We start from the raw sequence: 15,395 nt of genomic DNA on the forward strand, positions 1-15,395 counted from the left end.
TCTTCAAATCCTTGAACTTTCATAATCTATGAAGTATTTTCGAAATCACAAAAAATTTCAATTTATTTTACTTTCTTTTTCAAATGCATGCAATTTTTCCCAATTCGTGTACTTTTTTAAATTTCTGAAGTTTTTCTGAGTTCAAGAATTGTTTTTCAAATCCATGAACTTTTCTTAAATTAATATATTTTTCTCAAAATTTCCAGCTTTTTTAATAAAAAAATGAACTTTTTTGCAAAATCATATTTTTTCACATATATGAAATTTTCAATATTCAATATTTTTTTAAATCCAGAAACAATTTTTGAATTTCGTGAATGATCGACCTATCAACGATGTCGGTCCACCATTAACTGAGCAAACAAAGCAGGGGAGCGAAAAGCGATCGCTCGGTCCCCAATAGTAATGAAAGAAGTCTACATAACCCCCTAAGGTTTCAGGGAACGATCACATAACCCCCCTAAACTTTAAAACCGGGTATTTGACCCCCTGGAGTTTGCAAAACCAGATATAACACCCCCTAATAGCTTTAAAGGGTGGTTTTGAGAATGGTTTTGAACACATGGCCCATATCACACGAGCCAGTGCAGTGCAGCTACGATCATGCATCACATAACCTGCAACATTCACAACTCCATCACTATACTCTCTTTCATTTCCTCGTCCGCTACTGCGGACTGTTTCACTGCCTCTCCCTATGTGCTCACAGTACCAGCATGCGTCGTGTTGCTCACTTGCTTGTTGGTGCGCATAGGCCGAACAACTACGTCAGGTTTGCGACATTGTGCGGTCGTGCCCCCGCCATTGCTTGCGTTTTTCAGTTGTGCACTTTGTTGTGGCGTGTGGCTGGTTTGAGTTGGACGTGCATGTCCTTATTTTGAGGGGAGAGAGTCCGGGGTAAAATTGGAGGAGGGTCAGCAACAAGCAGCAAGAAACTACAAGCATAGTGCTCGAGCTCCGCCGCCATGAGCCACTTTTCTCCACTACATGCTTGGACCTGGCACTCCTCCCACTTTGACGCATTGGCCTTCTCCTTAGGATACATGCAGACGTGTCTGCATCTGCCATGAGATCAAGACGCGGGGTTATTGAAATGGCAGTTGCTTAGTTCCATGTATTTTTTGAAAAAAAAAATCGGTGTTCTTATTGTCCGCGCTGCTCTGCAAGCTTAGTGGTCAGTTGCAGAAAAGGCAAGCCCGGCAGGATACGTGGACAGTACGTCCACAGATGGGGCGTGTGGCACTGACTGAGATGACAAAGCGTGTCTGGCGATGTGCAGCAGGGCGCAGACGACAAGTGGAGAAACGGCAAGAGGCAGTGAAGACCGGTAATTACAAACAGATAGAGATCAAGTCAAGCTAGCTTCGTATGTGAGTTAGCTTTCTAGGTTGCATCAGCCACAGCGAACCTAGCTTCACCTACCAGGTTGCTCCGGCCGAACAAACATCAGAAGTCTGTACTAGATGCCAGCAAAACAATAGTGAAACACACATGTTGAAAACCACTCTAAAAACCACACTCCAAAGCTGCCAGGGGGTGTTTTATCTGGTTTTACAAACTCTAGGGGGCTAAATACCCGGTTTTGAAGCTCATGGGTGTTGGAAATATGCCCTAAAGGCAATAATAAAATGATTATTATATTTTCTTGTTCATGATAATTGTCTATTATTCATGCTATAATTGTATTATCCGGAAATCGTGATACATGTGTGAATACATAGACCACAATGTGTCCCTAGTGAGCCTCTAGTTGACTAGCTCGTTGATCAACAGATAGTCATGGTTTCCTGGCTATGGACATGGAGATGTCATTGATAACGGGATCACATCATTAGGAGAATGATGTGATGGACAAGACCCAAACCTAAGCATAGCACAAAGATCGTGTAAGTTCGTTTTGTGAGAGCTTTTCTAATGTCAAGTATCATTTCCTTAGACCATGAGATTGTGCAACTCCCGGATACCGTAGGAGTGCTTTGGTGTATCAAACGTCACAACGTAACTGGGTGGCTATAAAGGTGCACTACGGGTATCTCCGAAAGTGTCTGTTGGGTTGGCACGAATCAAGACTGGGATTTGTCACTCCGTATGACGGAGAGGTATCTCTAGGCCCACTCGGTAATGCATCATCATAATGAGCTCAATGTGACCAAAGGGTTGGTCACGGGATCATGCATTACGGTACGAGTAAAGTGACTTGCCGGTAACGAGATTGAACAAGGTATTGGGATACCGACGATCGAGTCTCGGGCAAGTAACGTACCGATTGACAAAGGGAATTGAATACGGGATTGATTAAGTCCTCGACATCGTGGTTCATCTGATGAGATCATCGAGGAGCATGTGGGAGACAACATGGGTATCCAGATCCCGTTGTTGGTTATTGACCGGAGAGGCGTCTCGGTCATGTCTGCGTGTCTCCCGAACCCGTAGGGTCTACACACTTAAGGTTCGGTGACGCTAGGGTTGTAGAGATATTAGTATGCAGTAACCCGAAAGTTGTTCGGAGTCCCGGATGAGATCCCGGACATCACGAGGAGTTTTGGAATGGTCCGGAGGTAAAGATTTATATATAGGAAGTCCAGTTTCGGCCAGCGGGAAGGTTTCGGGGGTTACCGTATTGTACCGGGACCACCGGAAAGGTCCCGGGGGTCCACCAGATGGGGCCACCTATCCCGGAGGGCCCCATGGGCTGAAGTGGCGTGGGAACCAGCCCCTGATGGGCTGGTGCGCCCCACCCAAGGGCCCAAGGCGCCTAGGGTTGGAAACCCTAGGGGGCCATTGCCCCCCGAGGGGGCATGCGCCCCCCTGGTTGGAAACCCTAAGGGGGCCGTTGCCCCCAGGGGCCGCCCCCCTTTTAGATGGGATCTCCAAGGGGGCATGCGCCCCCCTAGCCCCTATATATAGTGGAAGGGAGGGAGGGCAGCCGCAGCTTGCTCTTGGCGCCTCCCTCTTCCTCCGTAACACCTCTCCTCCCCGCTTGTGCTTGGCGAAGCCCTGCCGGGATCCTGCTGCATCCACCACCACGCCGTCATGCTGCTGGATCTTCATCAACCTCTCCTTCCCCCTTGCTGGATCAAGAAGGAGGAGACGTCTTCCCAACCGTACGTGTGTTGAACGCGGAGGTGCTGTCCGTTCGGCACTTGGTCATCGGTGATTTGGATCACGCCGAGTATGACTCCATCATCCCCGTTCACTTGAACGCTTCCGCTCGCGATCTACAAGGGTATGTAGATGCACTCCTATTCCCCTCGTTGCTAGAATACTCCATAGATTGATCTTGGTGATGCGTAGAATTTTTTTAATTTCTGCTACGATCCCCAACAGTGGCATCATGAGCTAGGTCTATGCGTAGTTTCTATGCACGAGTAGAACACAAAATAGTTGTGGGCGTCGATATTGCCAATTATCTTGCCGTTACTAATCTTATCTTGATTCGGCGGTATTGTGGGATGAAGCGGCCCGGACCAACCTTATACGTACGCTTACGTGAGACCGGTTCCACCGACTGACATGCACTAGTTGCATAAGGTGGCTAGCGGGTGTCTGTCTCTCCCACTTTAGTCGGATCGGATTCGATGAACAGGGTCCTTATGAAGGGTAAATAGAAATTGGCAATTCACGTTGTGGTTTTGGCGTAGGTAAGAAACGTTCTTGCTAGAAACCTATAGCAGCCACGTAAAAACTTGCAACAACAATTAGAGCACGTCTAACTTGTTTTTGCAGCAAGTGTTTTGTGATGTGATATGGCCAAAGGTTGTGATGAATGATGAATGATATATGTGATGTATGATATTGATCATGTTCTTGTAATAGGAATCACGACTTGCATGTCGATGAGTATGACAACCAGCAGGAGCCATAGGAGTTGTCTTTATTTATTTATGACCTGCGTGTCAACATAAACGTCATGTAATTACTGTACTTTATTGCTAACCGTTAGCTGTAGTAGTAGAAGTAATAGATGACGAGAAAACTTCAAGAAGACACGATGATGGAGGTCATGATGATGGAGATCATGGTGTCATGCCGGTGACAACGATGATCATGGAGCCCCGAAGATGGAGATCAAAGGAGCAAATGATATTGGCCATATCATGTCACTATTTGATTGCATGTGATGTTTATCATGTTTTACATCTTATTTGCTTAGAACGACGGTAGCTTAAATAAGATGATCCCTCGTAATAATTTCAAGAAAGTGTTCCCCCTAACTGTGCACCGTTGCGAAGGTTCGTTGTTTTGAAGCACCACGTGATGATTGGGTGTGATAGATTCTAACGTTCAAATACAACGGGTGTAAGACAGATTTACACATGCAATACACTTAGGTTGACTTGACGAGCCTAGCATGTACAGACATGGCCTCGGAACACAGAAGACCGAAAGGTCGAGCATGAGTCGTATAGAAAATACGATCAACATGAAGATGTTCACCGATGTTGACTAGTCTGTCTCACGTGATGATCGGACATGGCCTAGTTAACTCGGATCATGTTATACTTAGATGACTGGAGGGATGTCTATCTGAGTGGGAGTTCATTTAGTAATTTGATTAGATGAACTTAATTATCACGAGCTTAGTCTAAAATCTTTACAATATGTCTTGTAGATCAAATAGCCCACACTGTCCTCAACTTCAACGCGTTCCTAGAGAAAACCAAGCTGAAAGACGATGGCAGCAACTATACGGACTGGGTCCGGAACCTGAGGATCATCCTCATAGCTGCCAAGAAATATTATGTCCTAGAAGCACCGCTAGGTGACACACCCGTCCCACGGAACCAAGACGTTATGAACGCTTGGCAGTCACGTGCTGATGATTACTCCCTCGTTCAGTGCGGCATGCTTTACAGCTTAGAACCGGGGCTCCAAAAGCGTTTTGAGAGACACGGAGCATATGAGATGTTCGAAGAGATGAAAATGGTTTTTCAAGCTCATGCCCGGGTCGAGAGATATGAAGTCTTCGACAAGTTCTTCAGCTGTAAGATGGAGGAAAATAGTTCTGTCAGCGAGCACATACTCAAAATGTCTGGGTTGCATAACGCTTGACTCAGTTGGGAGTTAATCTCCCGGATGACGCGGTCATTGATAGAATCCTTCAGTCGCTTCCACCGAGCTACAAGAGCTTTGTGATGAACTTCAATATGCAGGGGATGGAAAAGACCATTCCTGAAGTATTTGCAATGCTGAAATCAACAGAGGTAGAAGTCAAAAAGGAACATCAAGTGTTGATGGTGAATAAAACCACTAAGTTCAAGAAAGGCAAGGGTAAGAAGAACTTCAAGAAGGACAGCAAGGGAGTTGCCGCGCCCGGTAAGCAAGCTGCCGGGAAGAAGCCAAAGAATGGACCCAAGTCCGAGACTGAGTGTTTTTATTGCAAGGGAAGTGGTCACTGGAAGCGGAACTACCCCAAATACTTAGCGGACAAGAAGGCCGGCATCACGAAAGGTATATGTGATATACATGTAATTGATGTGTATCTTACCAGTACTCGTAGTAGCTCCTGGGTATTTGATACCGGTGCAGTTGCTCACATTTGTAACTCAAAGCAGGAGCTGCGGAATAAGCGGAGACTGGCGAAGGACGAGGTGACGATGCGCGTCGGGAATGGTTCCAAGGTCGATGTGATCGCCGTCGGCACGCTACCTCTACATTTACCTACGGGATTAGTTTTAAACCTCAATAATTGTTATTTAGTGCCAGCTTTGAGCATGAACATTGTATTAGGATCTTGTTTAATTCGAGATGGCTACTCATTTAAATCTGAGAATAATGGTTATTCTATTTATATGAGAGATATATTTTATGGTCATGCTCTGATGGTGAATGCTTTATTCTTAATGAATCTCGAGCGTAATGCTACACATATTCATAGTGTGAATACCAAAAGATGTAACGTTGATAATGATAGTCCCACATACTTCTGGCACTGCCGCCTTGGTCACATAGGTGTCAAACGCATGAAGAAGCTCCATGCAGATGGACTTTTAGAGTCTCTTGATTACGAATCATTTGACACGTGCGAACCATGCCTCATGGGTAAAATGACCAAGACTCCGTTCTCAGGAACAATGGAACGAGCAACCAACTTATTGGAAATCATACATACTGATGTGTGCGGTCCAATGAGTGTTGAGGCTCGCGGTGGCTATCGTTATGTTCTCACCCTCACTGATGACTTGAGTAGATATGGGTATGTCTACTTAATGGAACACAAGTCTGAGACCTTTGAAAAGTTCAAGGAATTTCAGAGTGAGGTTAAGAATCAACATGACAGGAAAATCAAGTTCTTGTGATCAGATCGTGGGGGAGAATACTTGAGTCACGAATTTGGCACACACTTAAGAAAATGCGGAATAGTTTCACAACTCACGCCGCCTGGAACACCTCAGCGTAATGGTGTGTCCGAACATCGTAATCGCACTCTATTAGATATGGTGCGATCTATGATGTCTCTTACCGATTTACCACTATCATTTTGGGGCTATGCTTTAGAGACTGCCACATTCACTTTAAATAGGGCTCCGTCGAAATCCGTTGAGACGACACCGTATGAATTATGGTTTGGGAAGAAACCTAAGCTGTCGTTTCTAAAAGTTTGGGGATGCGATGCGTATGTCAAGAAACTTCAACCTGAAAAGCTCGAACCCAAGTCAGAAAAATGCGTCTTCATAGGATACCCTAAAAAAACTGTTGGGTATACCTTCTACCTCAGATCCGAAGGCAAGATCTTTGTTGCCAAGAATGGGTCCTTTCTAGAGAAAGAGTTTCTCTCGAAAGAAATAAGTGGGAGGAAGGTAGAACTTGATGAAGTATTACCTCTTGAACCAGTAAGTGACGCAGCTCAAGAAAATGTTCCTGAGGTGCCTGCACCGACTAGAGAGGAAGTTGATGATGATGATCATGAAACTTCAGATCAAGTTGCTACTAAACTTCGTAGGTCCACAAGGACACGTTCCGCACCAGAGTGGTACGGCAACCCTGTCTGGGAAATCATGTTGTTAGACAACGGTGAACCTTCGAACTATGAAGAAGCGATGGAGGGCCCGGATTCCGACAAATGGTTGGAAGCCATGAAATCCGAGATAGGATCCATGTATGAAAACGAAGTATGGACTTTGACTGACTTGTCCGAAGATCGGCGAGCCATAGAAAATAAATGGATCTTTAAGAAGAAGACAGACACAGATGGTAATGTGACCATCTATAAGGCTCGACTTGTCGCTAAGGGTTATCGACAAGTTCAAGGGGTTGACTACGATGAGACTTTCTCACCCGTAGCGAAGCTGAAGTCCGTCCGAATCATGTTAGCAATTGCCGCATTCTATGATTATGAGATATGGCAAATGGACGTCAAAACGGCATTCCTTAACGACTTTCTTAAGGAAGAATTGTATATGATGCAGCCGGAAGGTTTTGTCGATCCTAAGAATGCTAACAAGGTGTGCAAGCTCCAACACTCAATCTATGGGCTGGTGCAAGCATCTCGGAGTTGGAACATTCGCTTTGATGAGATGATCAAAGCATTTGGGTTTATGCAGACTTATGGAGAAGCCTGCGTTTACAAGAAAGTGAGTGGGAGCTCTGTAACATTTCTCATATTATATGTGGATGACATACTGTTGATGGGAAATGATATAGAATTCTAGGAAAGCATAAAGGCCTATTTGAACACGTGTTTTTCAATGAAGAACCTTGGAGAAGCTGCTTATATATTAGGCATCAAGATCTATAGAGATAGATCGAGACGCCTCATCGGTCTTTCACAAAGTACACACCTTGACAAGATATTGAAGAAGTTCAATATGGATCAGTCCAAGAAGGGGTTCTTGCCTGTATTGCAAGGTGTGCGATTGAGCATGGCTCAATGCCCGACCACGACAGAAGATATAGAAGAGATGAGTGTCACCCCCTATGCCTCAGCCATAGGGTCTATTATGTATGCCATGCTATGTACCAGACCTGATGTAAACGTTGCCGTAAGTTTGGTAGGTAGGTACCAAAGTAATCCCGGCAAGGAACACTGGACACCGGTCAAAAACATCCTGAAGTACCTGAAAAGGACCAAGGATATGTTTCTCGTTTATGGAGGTGGCGAAGAGCTCGTCGTAAAGGGTTACGTCGACACTAGCTTCGACACAGATCTGGATGACTCTATGTCACAAACCGAATACGTGTATATTTTGAATGGTGGGACAGTAAGCTGGTGCAGTTGCAACCAAAGCATCGTGGCGGGATCTACATGTGAAGCAGAATACATGGCAGCCTCGGAGGCAGCACAAGAAGCAATATGGGTGAAGGAGTTCATCACTGACCTAGGAGTCATACCCAATGCGTCGGGGCCGATGACTCTCTTCTGTGACAACACTGGAGCTATTGCCATTGCCAAGGAGCCCAGGTTTCACAGGAAGACCAGGCATATCAAGCGTCGCTTCAACTCCATTCGTGAAAGTGTTCAAAATGGAGACATAGAAATTTGTAAAGTACATACGGACCTGAATGTAGCAGATCCGTTGACTAAACCTCTCCCTAGAGCAAAACATGATCAACACCAGAATTCCATGGGTGTTCGATTCCTCACAATGTAACTAGACGATTGACTCTAGTGCAAGTGGGAGACTGTTGGAAATATGCACTAGAGGCAATAATAAAATGATCATTATATTTCCTTGTTCATGATAATTGTCTATTATTCATGCTATAATTGTATTATCCGGAAATCATAATACATGTGTGAATACATAGACCACAATGTGTCCCTAGTGAGCCTCTAGTTGACTAGCTCGTTGATCAACAGATAGTCATGGTTTCCTGGCTATGGACATGGGGATGTCATTGATAACGGGATCACATCATTAGGAGAATGATGTGATGGACAAGACCCAAACCTAAGCATAGCACAAAGATCGTGTAAGTTCGTTTTGTGAGAGCTTTTCTAATGTCAAGTATCATTTCCTTAGACCATGAGATTGTGCAACTCCCGAATACCATAGGAGTGCTTTGGGTGTATCAAACGTCACAACGTAACTGGGTGGCTATAAAGATGCACTACGGGTATCTTCGAAAGTGTCTGTTGGGTTGGCACGAATCGAGACTAGGATTTGTCACTCCGTATGACGGAGAGGTATCCCTGGGCCCACTCGATAATGCATCATCATAATGAGCTCAATGTGACCAAAGGGTTGGTCACGGGATCATGCATTACGCTACGAGTAAAGTGACTTGCCGGTAACGAGATTGAACAAGGTATTGGGATACCGGCGATCGAGTCTCGGGCAAGTAACGTATCAATTGACAAAGGGAAATGAATACGGGATTGATTAAGTCCTCGACATCGTGGTTCATCCGGTGAGATCATCGAGGAGCATGTGGGAGCCAACATGGGTATCCAGATCCCGCTGTTGGTTATTGACCGGAGAGGCGTCTCGGTCATGTCTGCGTGTCTCCCGAACCCGTAGGGTCTACACACTTAAGGTTCGGTGACGCTAGAGTTGTAGAGATATTAGTATGCAGTAACCCGAAAGTTGTTCGGAGTCCCGGATGAGATCCCGGACATCACGAGGAGTTTCGGAATGGTCCGGAGGTAAAGATTTATATATAGGAAGTCCAGTTTCGGCCATCGGGAAGGTTTCGGGGGTTACCGTATTGTACCGGGACCACTGGAAAGGTCCCGGGGGTCCACCAGATGGGGCCACCTATCCCGGAGGGCCCCATGGGATGAAGTGGCGTGGGAACCAGCCCCTTATGGGCTGGTGCACCCCACCCAAGGGCCCAAGGCGCCTAGGGTTGGAAACCCTAGGGGGCCGTTGCCCCCCGAGGGGGCATGCGCCCGCCTGGTTGGAAACCTTAAGGGGGTCGTTGCCCCCAGGGGCCGCCGCCCCCCCTTTTAGATGGGATCTCCAAGGGGGCATCCGCCCCCCTAGCCCCTATATATAGTGGAAGGGAGGGAGGGCAGCCGCACCTTGCTCTTGGCGCCTCCCTCTCCCTCCGTAACACCTCTCCTCCCCGCTTGTGCTTGGCGAAGCCCTGCCGGGATCCTGCTGCATCCACCATCACTCCGTCGTGCTGCTGGATCTTCATCAATCTCTCCTTCCCCCTTGCTGGATCAAGAAGGAGGAGACGTCTTCCCAACCGTACGTGTGTTGAACGCGGAGGTGCTGTCCGTTCGGCACTTGGTCATGGATGATTTGGATCACGGCGAGTACGACTCCATCATCCCCGTTCACTTGAACGCTTCCGCTCGCGATCTACAAGGGTATGTAGATGCACTCCTATTCCCCTCGTTGCTAGAATACTCAATAGATTGATCTTGGTGATGCGTAGAATTTTTTTAGTTTCTGCTATGATCCCCAACAATGGAGTTATGTGACCGTTTCCTGAAACCTTGGGGGGTTATGTGGACTTCTTTCCAATAGTAAAGGTCAATTCTATTTGGCACGTGTGTTGCTGGTTAGCAAACGCGCGGGGCACACCATAACCTCCACACCAACATCTACATTTTTGGCACGGCCCAAGTAGGTTTTTTTCCATCTTTTAGGAAGGTTCTACAAACTTCGCAGACCAGTCTTTTTGTGAGTTTTTTCTGTTCGGTTTTCTCCTGCTTTTTTCATTATGTGCCCTTTATTTTTTTTGACGGGCATTCTTTCTTTTCTTTCCTTTTTTTCCAGCATATTTTAAATTTTCGTGAATTTTTTTAAAAAACTCATGAGCTGTTTTTGCAATTCTGAAAAAAACTAATTTTTTTGAACTTCTTTTATGTACTTCTGAACATTTTTTAGTTTTACTAACATTTTACACAAATTCTGTCTTGTTTGCTTCTTCTTTTGTTTGGTGCTTCCCTGCGGACCTCTGTCTTGTTTGCTTCTTCTTTTGTTTTTTTCTGTTGGTGATTTTTGTTTTTGTTTTTGTGTTTTTTATTTTATTTTATCTCTAGATTTATTTATTTCTTTTGATTGCCCATTCTTCATTTATGGGTTCCTTTTTTTGATTTGGTTTTTATTTAGTTTTTTTTTCTTTTGATAGTTTTCTATACTAGAAATATTTTTCAGTATATTATAATGTGAAAGTTAAATTTAAAATGTATTACCAAGTTTTATTTAATGTATTGTGGTTTCATTTATACAACCCAACTTTTTTATTGTAGGATGTATTATTTTTTAATATACGTTGCATATGTTTTATACACATTGACTTTATTAATCTATGGTAAGCATTTATGTACATGTGGTGAACATTGTTTTCATACAAAAGGAACTATTTTTTTAATGTACAATGAACAATATTGCAATATACGTTGAACATCTTTTAGTTCACATGATCTATTTTTTTTTTGAAAAACACACACCAAACATTTTTTTGAAAAATAAATGAATGGGAAGGAAAAAAAACCAAAGAAGTAACATTGCACTTACTGACGTGGCATAAAGTTTTTTCCCTGATTGTATTATTGTATGATGATAGTGTAATTAGTGAGACTAATGACGGTTACTAAGTTTATCTGATGTCACTGTCTCTAGGAATTATTATATTGAGATGGTTGACACCCCAGTTTAAAAAAGAAAAATATGATGTTATCCTAACACCCTGAGAGTTCTAGTTCGCTTTCTTTTGAGTCATAGGACAACTGCACTATTAAGAGGGGTCGAGGCAACCATGTACACCATCCATCCTATATCTATCACATAAAATATATGCGGTAAAGCTCTTCCAATTGAGGTCTGAGCCACATACCCCATTTTCACGAGGTCAGCATGCCAAACTCCCTAGATACCCAATGTACATGGGTTCTCTGCCCCCCATGCCCACGGGGCCCCTGATTTGGCTTCGGTGATCCTATGCACATGGGGCCAACTGGTGAGCAATGATCACATTTGGAGAGGAGTATTTATAACCCCATCCTTCTTCCACCTCCAACCCTAGCCATTGATTTTTTTGACAGAAAGACTGTAAGGGAACCCCCTACAGTATAATTGATGCAACAAACCCAAATTGCAAGTACCATGCCTTGAACCTGAGTGGGTGGGAAGGCATCAGCCCCTTCCCACCACTAGGCTATGCCCTAGCCATTGATTTGAGTTGTTTCCAACATTGATACTACCTCAAAATCTTGATTCCCCTCAATCCCTCCGCCTAAAGAAAGATTAGGGTGAGCCACTTGGTGGCGCTCCTAAAGAAAGATTAGGGTGAGCCACTTGGTGGCGCTCCTGAGATTTGGCTTTGGCATATCTCCAATGGATATTAGCACTCTCCAAAGTGTCCGAACTTCAGGATACCTCTGCATCTCCGACTCTTGTTGTTTATGTTTTACTGTTTCATTTACTTGCGTCGTATGTGTGTTGGCTTGATAATTAGCCTGATGCATTGCTTACCTTGGTTCTAGTTTGCTTGCCATATAGGTTGTTCTCACCATAGATTGCATATCTAGATAACTTACTTTTTCGCATTACCCCTAAAATTTGGAAGTTAAAATACAAACAAATCAATCTCCTATTCACACCTCTTTCGGTTGAACTCCATCCTTTCGGCAACACGAAGAAGAGAAGTGCCAACCTTCTCCATTATATTTGTGAAACATATGGAGATGAAGAAATAAACGGTCATATCTTCACATGTAGTATGGGAAGGTCGCCAACCTTTCCGTTGAGGATATAGGGTAACTCTTCCTAAGAGACTTTGACATCAATTTGTATTGATAACTTATCTTTATATGCTATTTTATCCACTTATGTGCATCACAATGTGGACACCAAGATAAACTCTATATGGCATATCTTCATAGGGTTGCGTAGATTATAATTTTATATTTTTTACAAAAGTACAACACGTGCACCATGTTTTGGGCAGGACTCGAATCACCGGTTGACAAAGCGACACCATGCCTATCTCTGGAATACTTAATCCTTGTTTTGTCCTTAGTAACAATTTTTTAATATAAAAACGGTTTTACTACAGTTAAATCGGCTGAGATTGTCTTATATCGACATTCTAAATTGTCCAATGTATCCACATTAAGATTCGTGTAGGGGTGGGGACGGGGTTCAATGTGAGATTAGATGGCTAGTACCACCGACTTCAGAAAATTTTCGACAACTATGAAGAATGTGACCCACAAGTTGCTTGTTTGCATAGCGGGGGTACATTGAGGGCCACAACTAAAACTCCCTACTAAGGGCTCATTCGGTTTTTGCGGGATGTCCAAATTAGGGGAATATGAAAAGTAAATGATTTGGATGCCCTGTCCAATCCAATCCTTTCAAATTTCAGAAATGATAAATTTTGAACGTTTGGGATTTGGTTATAGCAAACCGAATGTTTTCGATGGCAATTTTAGTGGGGGGTGGCAAGTTTAGTTAACACGCACGGCAATTTTCTGGCAAAAAGCACAATGAGAACAGATTTGCCATGCATGTCAAATAAACTTGTCATCCTCGCATCATTAAAATTGTCATAAAAACGTTCAATTTGCCATGGTAAAAATTGAACGTTTGGGCGTTATCAGGGTCCTAGAATTTTCCATGGGTCTCGCCTGGTGACAAGAATTCTTAGGAATTACGCCAATATGAACACAATCACAAGACATAGAGTACCTTCATTCATTTGAAACGATTGTCATAGTAGATAGGGAAAAAAACCATGGTTCAAAATCACATTGGAATCCTTCAAAAAGAATCTATATATACACCGAATGAGCCCTAACATCGCCGCGATCGAGTTCGATCAATTGCATTGCATGGTGCGATCGACGCACGTCCATACCTTCCTTTTGGTGCCATGACGCGGTCACCTTAGAAACAAGACGCAAGAACGCATGCATGCGCATGCACCAATTGGCAAGAAGATGGAGTACAACAAGACGCCCGGGACACTCGCGCTCAGTCCAGTAGTCGGCACCAGATCCGGCACTCCCGCTGCTCGATCGCTGATCCCCCATGGTCATGGCCGCGCGCATGCACCGTCGGAAAAACCTCCCAGCCGCACCGACGACGAGCACCAAGAACCACTCCCTGGCCGCGCGAGCAACCCCACTGACACATAAATATCCGGGCGCTCGACCGCTCCAGCACACCACGACGCAAATCCCGACAGAAACCACCGAGGTTCTCGATCCAATTCCAAGCTGAAGCAAATGGCCGCGCCGACCGTGCTGGCGCTCGCCCTGGCCGTCCTCCTCCTCCCGGCGGCGGCGGCGGCGGCGGGGCGCGCCCCGCCGGGCGCCAGCCCGCTCGTGACCACGTGCAACGAGGGCCCCTTCCCGGCGCACTGCGTCAAGGAGCTGGGCCCGCGCCTCCTCGACATCCAGACCACGCTGGCGTCGGTCTCGCCGCGGGGCGCGCTCATCGCCGGCGCGCCGGGCACGGTGGACTTCTCTTCGCTCGTGGCCGTGGCCATGGAGGCGGCCACGGAGGCTGGCGCGGTGGCGTCCACCATCTTCGAGGGCAAGCTCCCCGGGTTCAACGCCTCCGTGCCGGACTTCAAGGTCTGCCTCAGCAACTGCAGCGTCACCATGAAGTCCGCCATGAAGAAGCTCCACGGCGCCACCGCCGCCATGAAGGTCCACGCCCACGTGGTCGCCAAGGTGCTCGCCGACCGGGCCATCACCGACGTGTCGGCCTGCACGATCAGCTGCAGGAACCTCACCGGCGACGTCAAGCTCATCCTCGAGACCAGCCTCGTGGAGTTCCAGAAGATGATCAGGATCGCCGTCAACTTCCTCACCAAGATCGCGGCCAAGACTCCGCCCGGCCCTCTCCCTCCCCTCCCTCCCCCGGTGCGCCGCCGCTAGATCACCGGCATGCCACGAGCGATTCGGCTCAGTAACAATGGATAAAGGCTCAATAACGTGTGATTCCTGTTGATCCTCAGTTTAGTTTTTCATAGTTTCTTTCATGTTTTGTTTAGTTTTTCATAGTTTAGTTTCATGTTTTGTTTCGTTCATTTGGTACGGATCCTCTTCATTTTGACTTTAGTCGTAAAATGTTGGGAATAAAATGGAATCTCATTAGTTGGTTTAAATTTCGTATCTGCTCACTGGTACCAGTGCAAATGTACTAATATACGTTTGCTAATTCCCAGAAAATGTAGCACTTCAATGCATCTGAAATCCTGAACGTGCTCATCCGTGCGAAATGCACAAATTGATACTCCCTCCGATCGTCTAGATACATTCATTTGAATGATAAATAATATGAATCAGAGAGAGTACATAAACTTTGTGACTCAATTTTTCATACTATTTTGACACAAATCTCTACTCTAAAGAAGTCTGCGGACGTGATGATAGGTACGTCGTTGTCCGTTCGTCTCCGCCTCCTCATCACTGGTTTTTCTGCCACGTACGATCACTCCTTGCCTCAAATTTTTGCCGAGGATCGCTCGCCTTTTCATCTTCCCAA

At 45.4% G+C, this 15,395-nt stretch overlaps 1 protein-coding gene across 1 annotated transcript; it reads left to right on the plus strand.

Annotated features, from left to right (window-relative positions):
* The first annotated feature begins 14,049 nt into the window (after window positions 1-14,049).
* On the plus strand, window positions 14,050-15,015 carry LOC123082821 (uncharacterized). Its single transcript, XM_044505059.1, has one exon. It carries the CDS (start codon window positions 14,129-14,131, stop codon window positions 14,783-14,785), a length of 657 nt encoding a protein of 218 aa, XP_044360994.1. The 5' UTR covers window positions 14,050-14,128; the 3' UTR covers window positions 14,786-15,015.
* The last annotated feature ends 380 nt before the right edge of the window (window positions 15,016-15,395 follow it).

Source organism: Triticum aestivum, chromosome 4A (genome assembly GCF_018294505.1).
Source record: "Triticum aestivum cultivar Chinese Spring chromosome 4A, IWGSC CS RefSeq v2.1, whole genome shotgun sequence".
NCBI lineage: Eukaryota > Viridiplantae > Streptophyta > Magnoliopsida > Poales > Poaceae > Triticum > Triticum aestivum.